This window comes from Antedon bifida, chromosome 2 (assembly GCF_963402885.1).
Source record: "Antedon bifida chromosome 2, ecAntBifi1.1, whole genome shotgun sequence".
NCBI lineage: Eukaryota > Metazoa > Echinodermata > Crinoidea > Comatulida > Antedonidae > Antedon > Antedon bifida.
Genome location: NC_136227.1, coordinates 19,404,804 through 19,421,700, shown reverse-complemented (window position 1 = coordinate 19,421,700; position 16,897 = coordinate 19,404,804). Strand labels below are relative to the sequence as shown.

Here is a 16,897-nt window from a genome sequence, read left to right as displayed (position 1 = left end):
GTACGTAAAACATTGAGCAGAAAGGATGTACTGATCAATGTTAACATTTTTACTGTTTAGTGATTCTAAAGAACTTGTGTTGAAGAAAAGAAATGATTTTCTAGATGCAATTGAGTCGATTTTAGATGAGAAGCTGTTGATTACAGATCTTGATGAGAGTTTCTCAATAGAGGCTGATCTGCAATTACTGCAACAGACTGATCATGATGACATGCTGTATCCTTTGTTTAATGTATTACATTCATACTGAGGCCAATAGTGTACATAATGGATCCTGGGATTTGTATATAATGACATGTTTAGCTACATTGGCACTAACCATATTATTTACTTTTAACACAAACATAGAGATGCTAATCGTGTAAAATTTATATTGGATGGCGTTAAGGCAGCCAGAAATACATTATTTGGCAACAAAAGAATTTCATACAATTCTGATAAAGTAGAGGCTGTTGTGCCACAAGAAGTGACAGTGACGAATGAAGGAGCCGTAGGTGGTATAGAGGACAATGTCAATGCAGAAAATGAAAGTTACCTTAAAGATTATGTAAGCTGCGATTTTAAGCCTTAAAAAATGTTATTTCCTTTATACAGTATAACAAAAACAAAATGTGAAAAAAAAGGGTTCACAAAAATAATATTTCATACTGTTCCAAATCACAAATATCTAGTGATCAAATACTATATTTCTGTTTTTTTAGGCTGGTGATCCTATGCCAACAGATGTTGAGATAAATTCAATGATATTGTCTATTCAAGACCTCCTTCCTGACCTAGGTGATGGTTTTATTGAGGTATGTTAATGGATGGAGATTTTCTTGTTTTTTTATTAAAAAAATTAGTAATAACAAAAAGCTGACTTACTTTATGTGGTTATCTTTGGAATGAAAACTTTTAGGTAACTATGTCATGCTGTTGTTTAGCTAGTAGGTACAAAATAATTCTATTTTTTGCAGGCTTGTTTAGAAGAATTTAACTTTGATGCATCCCAAGTCATTGATAAAATCCTAGAAAATTCCTTACCAGAATACTTAAAGAGTCTTGATCACAACATAGCAAGAGATGTAAAACCAAAAGAAAATTCTCTACTCTCTCAACGTAACAACATATTTGATAATGATGATTTTGATATATTTCATAAAACTAATGTTCTTGATAAAACAAGAATTCATAAAGGAAAAAAGTAAGTAGGATTTTTATACAAATGTGACCTTATAACAACCAATTTATAGCCAACCAACAGTTTATTTTACTATTTTTATTAAAGGAAGCTTTATCAGTATAAAATTATAAATATCTTGATAATCAAAGAGTACAGTTCCAAGGTACCATCTCTAACTGGTTGCCCCTTACTTTTTAATTTATTTGTTAACGAGTCCAGTCCAATTGTGTTTTATTTACTGATGATATTTTATTATTTAGACAAATTAATAATTGTGACGATTCTGTTTTATTTCAATCCGATATTAATGAATTATGTGATTGGGCTAAAAATAATCTTATGATTTTCAATGCAAAAAAGTCTAAGGTCATGCATGTCACTAGAAAACGTACTTTTGTTAAGCAAACCTACTTTTTAGAAGGTGAACCAATAGAATACGTCACAAATTACAATACCTTGGTATGTAATTTATATTTAGTCATAAGCTCTTATGGAATACTCAGATCGATAACCTTATTTCCAAAGCCAACTTGAACAAATTGAACATATTAAAAAACAAGTTCCTGGTGGGGGGGGGGGGTGGAGGGAATGCCTTATGCAGACAGGATGAAGGCTCTGGGATGGATTTCCCTAGAAAACAGACGTAAATTAATTTTTGTTTCTTTTTATGTCACTGTTTATATGACATTTTTACATGCTTAAATTGACATGAAACGGGTAGAAAATTAATTTTGCGAATTTTTAAATTTTAAATGCACTTGCGCGCGTAACTTTGTGTACAACACGCCATTTTTTATCCACAGAAAGTTTGCCCTTGATATGAATTAAACTTTTACCAAGTATCAATGAAAAATGGATGGGTACAAAGAGGAACAATTTTTAAATATATTTTTATCTACTCAGTAACGAAATATTTTTTTTTTAGGCCTATGAATAATATCATCGTCATTATTAAAGTTAATTACACCTATTGTTTGAACAGAATGATTTTTGTAAATCACGGTATGGCTCAGTGAGTAAATCGCTGTGACCATTAATATCCATGTTTAGTACGTTCGAGTTCGAATCCGCGACATGCTTAAAGCTAAAAATCAAAACTAGACCTCAATATAATTACAAAAAACTAGCAAAAGGGATACGAAACCTCACACACACACACAAAAAAGCAAAATATAATAAACATAAACATAAAATTGTAAAAAATGTAAATGAACAAACAAAAAAAACCACAAATAAAACGAATCCAAATGGATATATCAATATTAACGAAAATACACCCAAAAGTAAAAGTTTGTGTCCGAGCGCATCATCAAATTTCGACTACTTTTTGTGTTGATTTATTCCAATACTTCATGTTACTTCCAGTACCTTTAGTGATTGAAAGAGGCTGTGAGCTTAATGCTCGTAATAGTTACCTCCTCTCCTTTTGTTTATGTGAATGTCGAGGTTGTTTTTGAATGAATTTGTGTTTGTGCTGTTAATGACTTGTTCTGGTAGTGAGTTCCATTTGTTGATTGCTCTGACGTCAAAATAGGTATCTCTCCTGATGGTTTTGTATCTAGGTTTAGATAGTGTAAGTGAGTGTCCTCTGGTTATATAACCTCCGGGGTTCTGCCTTAGAGTGAAAAATGAATTTGCCTCAATGTTTACTATACCACGGATAATTTTGAACATTTCAATGAGATCACCTCTATCTCGTCTTTCTTCGAGTGTTGGTAGGTGAAGCATTGCTAGACGCTCTTCAGCGGGAAGATGATTGAGTCAAGAATGTCATTTATAAAGATCAGGAAGAGTACTGGACCTAGTACTGAGCCTTGGATGACTCCACTAGTCACTGGTAGCCAACATGATAGTTGCCCTTTAACAGAGGCACGCTGACGTCTATCATGAAGAAAGTTGGATGTCCACTTTAGGATTTTGCCTGATATACCCGTTGCTCTCAGTTTAGCTTTCAGTCTTTCATGAGGTACCATATCAAATGCTTTACGGCAGTCTAGATATACAACATCGACAGGGTCACCATCGTCAAATGCGTTGAGTTGTGTGCAGCAAGAACAATTTAGCCTGAAACCATGTTGATGTTTACTCAAGATGTTGTTTCTTTCGAAGTGGGATACCATGGCACTTTTGATGATCCTCTCTAGTAGTTTGCCAACAACGGATGTCAGACTAATAGGCCTGTAGTTGGATAGGTTTATTTTGGAGCCAGCTTTATGGATGGGTGTGACGTTCGCATCTTTCCATTCCCTTGGTGTGCTACCGGAACTAACAGATTTGCAAAAGATAATATGTAAAGGAACAGACAAACTTTTGATGCATTCCTTCAGTACCCGAGAATGAACACCGTCCGGGCCTGGTGATGAGTTCGAGTTGAGTTGGTTGATGGCGGATTCGACTTCATCAATGTTAATTTCTAGGTCATCTAGCAGTGAGCCCTCAAACTCATTATCAGGTATCAGTATTTCGTTTGTGTCTTCGGTAACATAAACTGCGTTAAATGTTGAATTTAGAATTTCACTGTTTTCTAGGCTAGATGTTGAGAGAGAGCCATCAGGTCGTTTAAGTTGAGTTGCTTCAGCTTTTATTGATGTGCAGCTCCTAGCATATGCATAAAACGCCTTTGGGTTGTTCTTTATGTTAAATGCCAGACCACGTTCAAATGATGCCTTTGCTCGTCTCACAGCTGTTACTGAGATGTTGGCTTTCTGTTAGCTAGGAGTGCACGAGTGTGTAGTTTTAGTATGTCGTACAAAGTTTGATGTTACTTTCTGATACTTGTCATGAAAAAACTCCCATGCTTCAATAGATGATTTGTCAGTTAGCAGTTTGTTCCAGTTGTAGGAACTGAAGTGAAAGTTCAGTGCAGAGTAGTCGCCCTTGTGGTAATTAAGTTTGGTAGTGTCTTCCTTTCAAAGCAGGGGCAGATTTAGGGGTGGGGGGGCCGGGCTGGCCCCGACCCCCCCCCCCCCCTCCCCCCTTTTGTAATAATATATATATATATATTATGCACCCATTTACATACGATTTTATCAACGATTTTTCAGGAAAAGGAGGTACAAATCAACATTAAAAATCGTTAAAATCTTCAATTTTTTGAACCGAGTTCAACTTCAACGTTACGATCGGTAAAACTGATTGACCAATCAAATAGTTCATAAATTACGTCATCATTGTTTGTGAAAAAAATATGTACGCGCTGACAGTTCTTGATTTTTTACAACGCGACGATGTTTTTTGTACTCTTTTTTAAAAGTCTGATATTTCAAAATAACAACTGTAAGTAAAACTAAATTTTAATATAAAAACAATTTAATTTAATGTTTGTCTTTAGTGTAAAAACTAGATTAAGATATCAGCGAAAACATGTCCTAGGCCGGCTGGGTTGAAGCATCAAAACCCGTAACTTTTTCAATTTTCACACGGGCCCGGCTGCGATTTTTTTTTTCGTACATAAGTTGGGGACCCCTCATGAAACGTCACAAAATAAACATGAATAATTCATCAGTTAAATTTGTTGTTCCGTGTGCACCCAAGCGTATAGCAACAAGTGATTACAACTGCAATACGATTCTTTCTAGGCCTAGGATTCTAGGTCAATTCACGTGATTGCCTTCGCACACACACCACTATGCAAAATGTGTCGAGGCTAATCCACAGCTAGGCAAGACACATTCTTAGTAGTAGTAATTGGACATAGCCCAAAGAAAGCTTAGACCCACGAGAATAAAGAATGTGTATAATTTGTGTACTGTAATTTTTTAATTCTGCTATTTTATTATCAAACAATATGCATTTACTCAAAGGAACTTTTAAAATGCACGAACACATGAGATGGAAAGATTAGACCCACGAGAATAAAAAATGTATTTTGTGTAATGTAATTGTTTAATTTTGCTGACTTATTACTCGGACTGTGTCATACCTAACACACACACGTCACACACACCCACACAGACTACTACTAGAATAAACATGGGCTTTAGAGACTAATAATTAGGCCCAATAGTATTAATAGAAACTATAATTTTAACACGTAATTCTTTAATAATAAATTCTATTAAAACACCATAAACTAAAGACTGATTATTTCGACAATCCACACAAAACGCTGCTATTCTTTTATGAAATCGCACGCCGCAACCACAGCGGAGATAGGCCTAGAATCGTATCGCAGTTGTGTAATCATTTCTTGTTGCTATACGCTTGGGTGCACACGGACAAGAACATTTAACTGATGAATTATTCATGTTTATTTTGTGACGTTTCATGAGGGTCCCCAACTTATGTACGAAAAAAAAATCGCGGCCAGGCCCGTGTGAAAATTGAAAAAGTTATGGGTTTTGATGCTTAAACCCAGCCAGCGTGACCGGCCTTGGCTTCACGTCCATGTGTCCCAGCAACGTCGAAAGAACCAAGAAACCATTAACGATCGCGTAAAAAATGTGTAAAAATTTGCGACGGGAAAACAGGCTTTAGGCACAAAAAAAAAACCAGTTCCGTATAGGCTATTAATATATGGTCTATAAAACCCACTATATTCAGATAATTATATGACAAGAATCGACTGGCTAGAAAACCCCCCTAGACGATTATTTTTCCCATATCGGCCCCCTCTTTATCAAAATCCTAGATCCGCCCCTGGAAAGTACTGATCCCTTTTCAAGTAGGAAATCAAAGGCCAATGTTGCATGATCACTTGCCGATAGGTGGTAAATAATTGATTTGATCTATTTTAAGTCAAGTGTAGATGGTCGATCATTGCCCCTAACCCTTGTTATGTCATGGACATGTTGAACAAGAAGGTGTTGGTCCCTCTCTGGTAAGCCATGCACGATGTGATCTGTCCAGTTAATCTCTTTGTAGTTGAAGTCTCCGGCTATAATAAGTTGGTCATGTTCAATATTACACATCTGATTTATAGACAGATTTATTGATGTGTTATAATTGTGGGTAGAGTTCGGGGGTCTGTATATACATGCAACAGCTAGTTTCTTGTCGCCAAATCTAAATGAACAAACACAAATTACTTCTGTACTAAATATTTTAACAAACGTGTCTGTTTTCATAATGAAGTTTGTAGACTAGTAAAGTAAACTTGTTTTTCTCACAGTGATTGGTCAAAATGTGATCAGCAATATTGATTTGCATTTGATTGGTCAAAAGATTTTAACATGCACATATCATGCGCTTTTGGGGCTATTGTTAAATGCACAAATAGTGTGTAGTGTGCAGTAGTGCGTACAGTGTCCGACGTACATCTAAAAAGTTTTCTTAAATAGTGTAATTAATTAGAAAATACAAACTAGTATAAATGTACTTAATATACTTATTTACCTTTAAAACATAACTTTGGCAAAACCTTTGTATTTGGTTTAAAGTAGACGGAAAAAATGTAATATTTTTGTGTCTTACGTACAAGATATATTACCTCAAACAAAAATTAATTATAAAAAATATATGATTAATAAAAAAAAATATGTTTTTTATTAATAGCAATATTTATCCTTTGTATATTATATATTGTAAAAAGAAATTGAATAATGTTATTTTAATGTAAAAAAATATAGTTCCTAATCCTTATATCGATATTTATTGTCAAATATTTTATAATACTATATTATATAACCTATGAAATGATATCAATAATAAACATATTTGACGTGTTTTTAATTTTATTTAAAAAAATTTTTTTTTTAAATTGTTATCATATTATGGAATTGCCCTTTCAAGGTAATATTATTTGAGATCAAAATGTTGCATAATTTTTGGATATAACAATTATTAATTAAACAGTTTATACAGTACCCTACTTATTGGTACCAAGAAATGCAAAATGTTATTAGCAAAAATGTTACCCCTTACCCCATAATTTTTAAGGATTACAAATATGGTCAAAATTCTTCATATTTTTAAGGCCTATACATGTTTATTTGTGCTTATTCTTTAACTTCAATTTTGTGCACATTGTCTTTATAGGTTTGAAAAAAAAAACATCAGTTTGTATTAGATTTGTTGTATTTTTGTGTTTAAAATTGAAACTTTATTAATGTTAAAGTTGGACGAAATTGCATTTTTTGTTAATGTTCAATGACCCTTTGACCTACAATGATGTCAATATAATACGTTACATTTTATTTTTTCAAGATGAATATAACAATTAGGCAACCTAAACAATACATATTAATAAAAAAAAATGCAAATTTGATCACTAAACACAAAGTCATTAGAAAAAATGTTACCCCTTACCCTATAATTGTTATAATAACAAATTATTATTAACGAACAAAATGTCTTCATAAATTCACAGAATATTTGTTTGTTTAATTTGAATTTTCTTGTTCATTGTGTCTATAGGTTTAGGAAAACACTAACATAAGATATCTTATAAGTTTGTGTTTAAAATGTAAATGTATGGTTAATTTAGAAGAAATTGCATTTTTGATTAAAGGTCCTTTTGACCTCTAAAGACGTCAATAGATGTTGGATTCATTTTTAAAAAGTATATTACAATAAAGAAATCCATACACTACATAATGATAACATGAAAATGCAAATCTGTTCACTAAATCTTAAGTTATTTGCAAAAATGTTACCCCCTACCCCATTATTGTCAACGATTACTAATGACGAACACATTTGTTTATAATGCACAGCATATTCAATTTTGAAAAAAAAATAACTTCAATTTTCTTATTTATTGTGTCTATTCATTTAAGAAAACATTAGTTTGCAGAAGATATCTTGTATATTTGTGTTTAAAATTGAAATTTATAAGCTAATTTAGAAGAAATTGCATTTTTGATTAAAGGTCAGTGACCCTTTGCCCTTTAAAGATGTCAATAAATGTTGGATTCATTTTTTGAAAGTATATCACAATTAGGCAATCTATACACTACATACTGATAACAAGAAAATGCAAATCTGTTAACTAAATTCTAAGTTATTCGCAAAAATGTTACCCCCTACCCCATAATTGTAAACAATTACAAATTACTGAAAATGAACAAATTTCTTCATAATACATAGTATATTCATTTTGTGTTAATCTTTAACTTCAATTTTCTTGTTTATTGGGTCTATATGTTCATGAAAACATCAGTTTGCATAATATCTATTGTATTTTTTTTTTGTTAAAAACTGAAATTTATAAGTTAATATTAGAAATAAATTCATTTTTTATTAAAGTTCAATGACCTTCTGACCTCTAATGGTGTCAATATTTGTTGGATTTACTTAGAAAAATATATTACACTTAAGAAGTCTATACACTACACACTGATACCAAATCAAATCTGTTCACTAAATCCCAAGTTATTAGCGAAAATGTTACCCCCTACCCTAAAATTTTCCGTAGGCGGTGTTATATAATCTTAAAAAATGACTATTGAGCTGTACAATTGGCATTGCTATTATGGATTTCTGAAAAGTAGACATACTAAGCTTTCCAAAAATAATAAGTTTTTTTTATATATCGCTACAGTTAATATAAAATAAACAAAAAATCTTAGATACATATTTCGATGTAATACCGGTAGAAAATTTTAATAATTTGATGTCAAATATTGTAAAATTTATAGTGTGATACACCGCCTCGTAGTCCCTCTTCACACACAATTTGATTTACAAAGAGAAGCAGCTTGTTAATTTGGTTACCAATCGTAGTTGTCCAAAGCTGTAGTTGCCCTTTGGGCCAATTGTAGTGGAGCTAGAGGGTAGTTCCTAGGGGGTAATTGGGGGTCGTGGTTGATCCTGAGGAGCTATAATAGATTCAAAATAGGCATGATTTTGTAACTTTTCAACTAAAATGCATGCAAATTGTCTAATTACGTGTTGGTAAGGCGTGATTTATAGTTTAAATGCTGTCAATATTTGTTAAATGACCAGGAAAGGCTAAAAAATCCTAATTCAAGAGAAAAAAAACATGAGTTTCATACTCTGTGCGCACCGTACGCGTAAAATACTCATTATATAAATAAGGTGTGATTTGAGAATTACTAAACGTCCTACAAAACAGTCTTTTACGACATTTATTTGCATTATATGCAAATATTGAGAAATATGGTCAAGGGTCAAATGTCATACTTCTGATCATTTTTTCGTAAAATGTGTCATTAGAGCGAAAATAAATATTTACATTCTGAATAAGGCTTTGAAAAAATCAACTTCTAGCATTAAAGGTTTTTGAGATATGGGAAGACTGTAATTTCACCCCCTTATTTGCATATTTCATGTAAATTGTACTACTAATTTGCATACTTTCGAGATGTGTGACAAAGATGTGATTTTGGGAATTACTAAACGGTCCTATGCCGACTATAGAAAACCTGTATTTAAGGCCAAAGTAGTCTCTACACATTTTAGTTGCATTATGTATGCAAACATTGAGTAATGGGGTCGAGTGTCAAATGTTGTACTTCATTGTTGTTTCATTAGAGGAAATATAAATATATACATTCTGAATAAATCAGTGAAAAAAATCAACTCTCTCTGACTAGTAGTTTTTGGCAAATGTTGATCTCCTCTGTTTGCAATTTGGGCTGTTTTTTAGCTATATTGCCTGGCCTGAACCTCATTTGCTATCTGAATCTGTATTTTCTCCAAGCCTGTTTCTTTTGAAATTCTGGATTTATTACATTATCTACTGTACTTATGTACACACTATTAACCAATTTTCTATATATTTTTATACAGAAAAGATGAAAGTACTGTGGCATTATTAATGGACAAGTCACATGTAAAAGATATGAAGGATAGGTACACTGAACTTGGTTACACATATGATAATGAATACGATGATGAGTATGATGATACATATGATACAATCAATGTTGGAGCTACTGATGCAGACTCGGCTGATGAACTGGCTGATAGAAGGTAAGCTATCATTTTAACATTGATGTTTCAATGCACTGCTGATTTGTCTGAGCAAATACTGTCAGCTGAGATTCATTTATATGAGGCCCAAATTCTACAAAGAACTTGTTAATGCTAATAACCTGTGATAAACATAAATAATGTACAGATATTGGCTGCAGTGATATAACATTTAATTTCCCTGGGGGATTTTTATTTTTCATTAGAGGAAAATATAAATTCCAAAGGTATATCTTCACTTGAAGAATTATTTCAACCGGTCACATAATAATGTATGTATAATAATAACCAAAATCTGTTTTAATATGTTAGTAACCTTGTATCTTACTTAAAGTAATCTTATACTTAAAAAATATGGAGAAATTTAGTGTAGTGACTAATTTTTCAATTCTTTTATTTAGAACGTTTACTACTCCACGTATAATTTTACAAATGGAAGGAAAAAGCACAAAGGACAGAAAATCTGAAGAGACTGTAGAGGTTGGTGTAGATTCTTTTGAGTTTTTTTTAAATTCTGATCTTTTACATCCATTCCCACAAGGGAGTTACACTGATTTGGATTAAGTTGGGGTTTGGTTTATCCTGTATTATTGGCATGATGTTTCCTGCTTCCGTATAACAAATATTGAAAACAAAATCTTTTATTTAAGACAGTAAAAATTGTTTTTTTGTTAGGAAGCACCCAAAGATCCCGGTCCACCACATGATGAGTTCATTGCAAACCCAGCATTCCTTCGTGAAAAGCGTGAACAAAGATATCAACAACATCAACAGAGCAGCAGATCCAAGCAAGTCAAAGGCAAACCTAAGGGTCAAGGACAGGACAATAGCACAGTGCATGCAAGGAAGCATAAAGAAGCTAACAAATCACAGAGAGCTAACCACAATAGGAAAGCCATGGCTAGTAGAAAAATGGCTAAAGGCATGTAATCTATGGGCAGAACACAATGTACAGAAGTGAAATATTTTGATGACTGGAACAGAATATTGCCAGAGTGGCAGTTTCCCAGCAAGTCAGAATACAAATCATCTAATTTTGTTTTTAAATGTTTCTAATATTGCAATTATTTTGTAATATTAAAATAAAATTGAAATATTAATTAGTAAATAAAATGTGCGAACAGATATTTAGGTCCCCAACTGACCTGACAATCAATTACACAGCAGCATGCAAGCGTAAAAACCTATCGCTTTACATGCTGCTGTAGGGCTAAATTTTGTTCTTCATTGATACGGTGCTGGCTCCTGGATTGATCTTTAATTTTTTAAGACATTTCGTCACAAAATCATGAATTGGAAAAGCGAAAGTAAACATTGATTCTTCTGTTTGTACATGCAAGTCAAGACACTTCTTGTGAATAAAAGTTTTCTTAATCAAAAGCAATAAAAATGTTTTTTGTTATACGAGAAAGAAATAAAAACATCAGTAATGTTTGGCAAGTAGTCCTTAGATTTTTATTTGCTTTATTAGGATTACAGACAATTTTGTTTTGATTTTATATTTAAATTTGAAATATTTCTTCATACTTTGGTAATTAATCACACTTTAGGTAAATATAACAAACTAAAATATTTGTGAAAAAAAATTAATGGTTGCCACAGTAACGTGTGTGATTTTCCCAAAAATACCCCAAATTCTACCATTTTGGCATGTGAATTTTGCCCTTTAGATATGGCACAAAAAAGAATTTGTGAATTGTTAAAACAATGTAAAACAAAAGTTTACGTTTATGTTGCATCTTTAAACTAGATTTGAACTCGTCACTATGGACGAGTTAGGTCATCCACAGCGCAAACGCCACGTGCATGTCATACGTTACGAAAAAACGATTATGCCATTAAAAAAATGTTAGTGTGCTCTCTTTTTTTGTGTCACGTCGAAGTATATACGCAGTATACACTATATACTGTATACATACTATATACAGTGCAGCATAGATGAAATAACGAGACCCATCTTTTAATCCAATTTTTAACATGTCATCAAAATGAAGCACATAAATAGCAATTTCGGAAGGGAATTATCTGAGCAACAACATATTAACGTGTTGAATACATGAAATATTGATGTGCGCTCTTTTAAATGTAATGAACTATGACGCAAAAGATGAAAATACGACTTTTTATTTAACTGGCCATATGATGACGTCACAACATCCGATCGGGAAAATGTTCACATGATTTCGTATCTACAATCCAATAGCTTCCAGAAAACGCTTAAATCGTGATTATCACTTTTTATTCTGATGAGCTATAACAGATTTAAATTTACTGTAAAGATGAAAATAAGTGACCCACGTTATTTACATTTTTAGACATGATGATGTCATAAAAATTAAAATATTTTTAACTCATGGGAAAGATAGTTGATTGACCTAGACAGTATTAAAATCTCAGGGGAAAAGGAATACGGATAAGTGAGATGCGCTATATTGAACGAAAGAGACAAAAATCCCATATTTTACATTTGTGTGGCCATAGGATGACGTCACATCTGAGTGGTAAAGATTCTGCATGAATTCATATCTACAACATATCTGCTTACATATTAAATTAAAAAAATTGGGGGTCACCATTGATCATGAGGAGCTATAATAGATTAAAAATAGGCATAATTTTGACAATATTTTTATAACTTTTTCAACTAAAATGCGCGCAAATGGTCTAAATCAACGTGTTCGTATGACGTCATTTTACTTTGAAAGAGAAAAAAACATGATTTTCAGGCAAAATTGTTTGCGCGCGCGGGAATTTTAGAAAAACGCGATGCACAAAAATGACAAAAGGAAAGAAGCATAATACAGAAAAAAAGAAAAAGATGATGAAACAGGACAGTTACAAGGAGTTATCTGCTACTAAGCGTAATAAGATAGAAAAAAAAAGATCCTGACAATAACAAGGGGTTATCCACCAAGTGCAGATAACCAATAATGAACATTTCTGTATCTAAAACATGTAAATATTATTTTTAAGATATGAATAATATATCCAAGATTCTCATATATATATATAATATGATAGGCCTATGATTCATTTAAGCATCGTTATGCACATGTTCATAGCTATAAATATGTACGTACACAAGTTAACAAGTTCTAGATGATTAACCAATTTTGGGTAGGGTTTGATAAAAAAAAATAGCCATAAGTACATTTTTCTTGTTCAAACATTTAATTCTTTATATCAATGTATAGAGTAATGTCTGCTCTAAATTTCTGTTTTAATATTTGATTCACTTTGAATTCAGTTCAAATTTTATGCCTTGCTTTACAAATAACATATCCTGAAATCAGAAAAATACAAACTTTTGCAACAACATCAGTATAACAAAAATGTATTCCCCAAAGTTTTTTGCCTTTTATCCATTCACACAAGGTCCATAGAATATGATATAGTCAAGAAAACGCAATTCAAGTAAAAACACCCTATTGAACAATTTTTTGCTTTGCAGTTTGTTTATAAGCCTTGCATCATCTTGTACAAAAAAATTTTATTAAATTTTCTGGAATAGGCGAAATACCCCTCTCACAAATGAAACCCTCATTACCCTTATACTTTACTATAATCCTACTTTAAGTAAAATAGTTAACAAATAATTATATATATATTAAGCAAGCAACTAATTCAGTGATCTTTTTATGAGGCACAAACATTTTTTTTTAGATTTCTTTCTTTATATTGGCATCATCAGTATGCAAGTGTTTTCGTTCAGATGTCCTGAGCCACAGTCCAGTGGATATTATCAAATGACATATGTGTAGAATAATTGAACTTGCATCAGTTGAAGGGTATGTATTCCATGACAGCTCAATCAAACCAAGAATTAAGATTCTATATAAGGAAAAAAGAAGATAATTATAATACTTTTCATTATAAGATACTGTAACAAGTATACTGTATAAACTGTTCAGATCTCAACTCCCATTGAACAGTCCCATTGCCTACATTTTCGCACTGCGGCTTATCATCGCGGTAGCTATAATTTTGGGAATTTGTAAACTCGACTATAATTTATAGGTCCCAGATGCTGGACCCAAAAAACGTCTGGGAAAAGAGCGTCTATGAGGGCTCAAGGTTGAACGATTTTGGATTCTCGCCCTTTGATTGGTTGACACGAATCAACAGACTGGGAAGAATTTCTCACTTGTACCACCGTGAAGTCACATTGTCTCTAGAGGGTATTCAGTTGCATGCCTACAGGTTGACCATTTTTTAATGCCATTTTTTAATTAGTAGATTAATATTTGTTGGCAAATAATACATTGTTTGAAAGATACAACCAGATTACTAACACCCACCAAAATGGGCATGATGTGATTTATAATTAAATAGCTATGTTAGATTTTGTGTATTTTTGCGATTAACAATACATATTTTTATTTTGTTACACGTTTCCATGGTAACAAAAACATATTTTCTATAAATTACTAATATATCTGAAGAAAGAACAATGATTAATTTAAAAATGTCGGTAGATCTAATTTAAAGTCACAAACTACATTTAATGTATAAATAAATAATATATGGTCCTATTGAGATAACTTTTTTCGTCTTTAAATGGTTAAAAATGTAAAAAATAAGGCAATTCTAATAATTTTAGCGGCCCGCTATAAAACTCAACATGCATTACGCGCGGATTAATTTTTTTTTTTTCTTCTGTAATTCACCCACTTTTCGATCGATCGTGAGGCCAAAACAAATGGAAGACTCCTAACTTTTCAGAGAAAATATTGGGTTTCCCCCAATTTGTATCAACGGAGTCTGGCAAAAACAGAAAGATAATATTCTGCAGCAACTATACAACGTCAGGCTAGGCCTGTAGGTAGCGTACGATGTTCGTACGTTACCGATGTTTAATGACGGCCAACTAGAGGACATTCACCACGAGTTACTTAGGTAGTGCATTGTTTTTTTTTATCTTCCTTCATCTCTCTTTTTATCATAATTTACCATAAAACATATTTAAGACAAGGATGACCTGGTTTAATGTTTTAAAAGTAATATGTATTATTTTTTTAAAACGTCACAAATTGTAGGGAATAGGTCTTTAAAGATGATAATCAATGGACAGCTTTTTGTAAAACTTTCTAGAATTTTGTGGGGGTATCTATCATTTAGACCATCAGTTATGGTGTGCCATTATATAGGTAGTCATTAATTGCATGTTCAATTCTTCCAAAAAATTACTTCATAACATTACCAAAGGAATAAGTTACATACATGATATTTATTTTAGGGTAGGTTGATCAGATTGTCACAATTTAAAAAAAAAATAGATATTAGATATTAGCCAGGTCACTTACTTGAGAATAACAGGAATACTTGTTATCCACAGTAGGTAATGGAGTGTATGGAAATACCAGACATAGAATTGATAATGAAGACTCCTACTAAACATCATACCAAGAAAGTTACTAGAAAACATTGTTGTTACAATATGTAAACATATTTTATTAAGGTTGATAGAAATTCACTGTGAATTTTTATAATTTTGAGGAATGAGAAAACATTTATTTCGGTTATTTCTAATAATGTGATCTCTTTAGAGAAATCCCCAGCATTACCCAATGTTTTATGCAAGTCCCATTGGATTCAACTTTGGCAGATTTGACTGTACAGTAAGTATTGCAATTAATAGAAAATGTAAAATAAAAGGATATAACTGTCATCAATAATAGTCTTGGTTTCAACTGGTTTAACAAGAAGTTCTATGATGTTTTTTCTCCTGAAAAATAATACAGTAAACAATCATTCTATTCTAGTTCTAGCTTAACATTAGGGACTTTACGAAACAGGACGGGAAGCCACAGAATGGTGCTCATGAATAATTTATGCATGAGCTTTAACAAAGTGAGCGGAGCTCAGTGTGCAATTCTGTCGTCTTAACTTTTTGAGGTGATAAAGTTGGCATTTTCCCGTTTACGGAGAACGACTTCACTAGAAATAAGTTACATAATATAACCTTAAATATACAGTACAGTTCAAATTACACTTAAATGTGGAATTTCCAAAACTCTAAATACTATTTGAACTTTATTATTATTTATAAGTGGAGTGGACGGAAATAAGGGTGTTTGGTTCAGTTTCTTCCAAAAGCACAAAATTTGGTATTCAGGTTGTCCACCATTTACGAATTCAATTTTTGATGGGCGGAAAGCAAAATGACCCCTTGGGTCACCTAATTTGAATAATTTAAAATGGCGGACATTTTCGCTTAAACACTCTATATCTCTAAAACTACTAATCATAGAGAGTTGATTTTTATCTCAAAATTTCTATTTACTCTAATGAAGTTTTTTTTTTTAAATGACCAAAAGTACCATTTTTAACCTTTGACCCATATTTTAAGGCATTGCCATATCTCAGTAAATAGTAGTCACATACAGTTTATTTGGTGTCAAATTGTTTACAATATATATGTTACTATTTAGTTTAATGAAACATGTCCGGAAGTACGCAGTTTTGCCTTTTTGGTACAATTGCCAACTGCATAAAGGTTAATATCTTTTGATATCCATAAATATTGTTATAGAGAGTTGATTTAGGTGTCAAAATGTTCAGAACATAAACATTTCTATTTACTATAATACATTTTTTTCTCAAATAATGACCAGAAATAGCATATTTGACCTTTGACCTGTTTTTTCCAGGCAAATTACCATTACCATTTTGGTGTCAGATTGTTCAGAATATGTATGTTACTATTCTTGTTAATATAAGATTTTTCAAAAAAAATGACAGGAAGTAGTTATTGACCTGTGACATAAAATTCTATGTTTCGGTTTAACCCGTATATTTATATTATTTTGCGACCCACTCAATTAACAGATAATTTGAAACATTTGAGCACTTGTCGAAGAC

General features: G+C 32.2%; 2 protein-coding genes across 5 annotated transcripts in view; one reads left to right on the top strand and one right to left on the bottom strand.

Moving 5' to 3' along the window:
- LOC144835086 (activating signal cointegrator 1 complex subunit 2-like) overlaps window positions 1-11,479 on the top strand; it is a 35,126-nt gene extending 23,647 nt beyond the window's left edge. For all 3 annotated transcript variants that reach the window (XM_078690116.1, XM_078690118.1, XM_078690117.1), the window contains 7 exons: window positions 61-216; window positions 349-547; window positions 702-794; window positions 957-1,183; window positions 9,854-10,036; window positions 10,438-10,516; window positions 10,712-11,479. In XM_078690116.1, coding sequence (XP_078546242.1) covers window positions 61-216; window positions 349-547; window positions 702-794; window positions 957-1,183; window positions 9,854-10,036; window positions 10,438-10,516; window positions 10,712-10,966 — 1,192 coding nt within the window. In that variant the 3' untranslated portion in view covers window positions 10,967-11,479. The remainder of the gene's footprint in view (window positions 1-60; window positions 217-348; window positions 548-701; window positions 795-956; window positions 1,184-9,853; window positions 10,037-10,437; window positions 10,517-10,711) is intronic.
- Window positions 11,480-13,205: 1,726 nt separating this feature from the next.
- LOC144835138 (dol-P-Man:Man(5)GlcNAc(2)-PP-Dol alpha-1,3-mannosyltransferase-like) overlaps window positions 13,206-16,897 on the bottom strand; it is a 36,717-nt gene continuing 33,025 nt past the window's right edge. For both annotated transcript variants that reach the window (XM_078690192.1, XM_078690191.1), the window contains exons 7-9: window positions 15,697-15,761; window positions 15,340-15,475; window positions 13,206-13,867 (exon numbers count right to left, since the gene is read on the bottom strand). In XM_078690192.1, coding sequence (XP_078546318.1) covers window positions 13,696-13,867; window positions 15,340-15,475; window positions 15,697-15,761 — 373 coding nt within the window. In that variant the 3' untranslated portion in view covers window positions 13,206-13,695. The remainder of the gene's footprint in view (window positions 13,868-15,339; window positions 15,476-15,696; window positions 15,762-16,897) is intronic.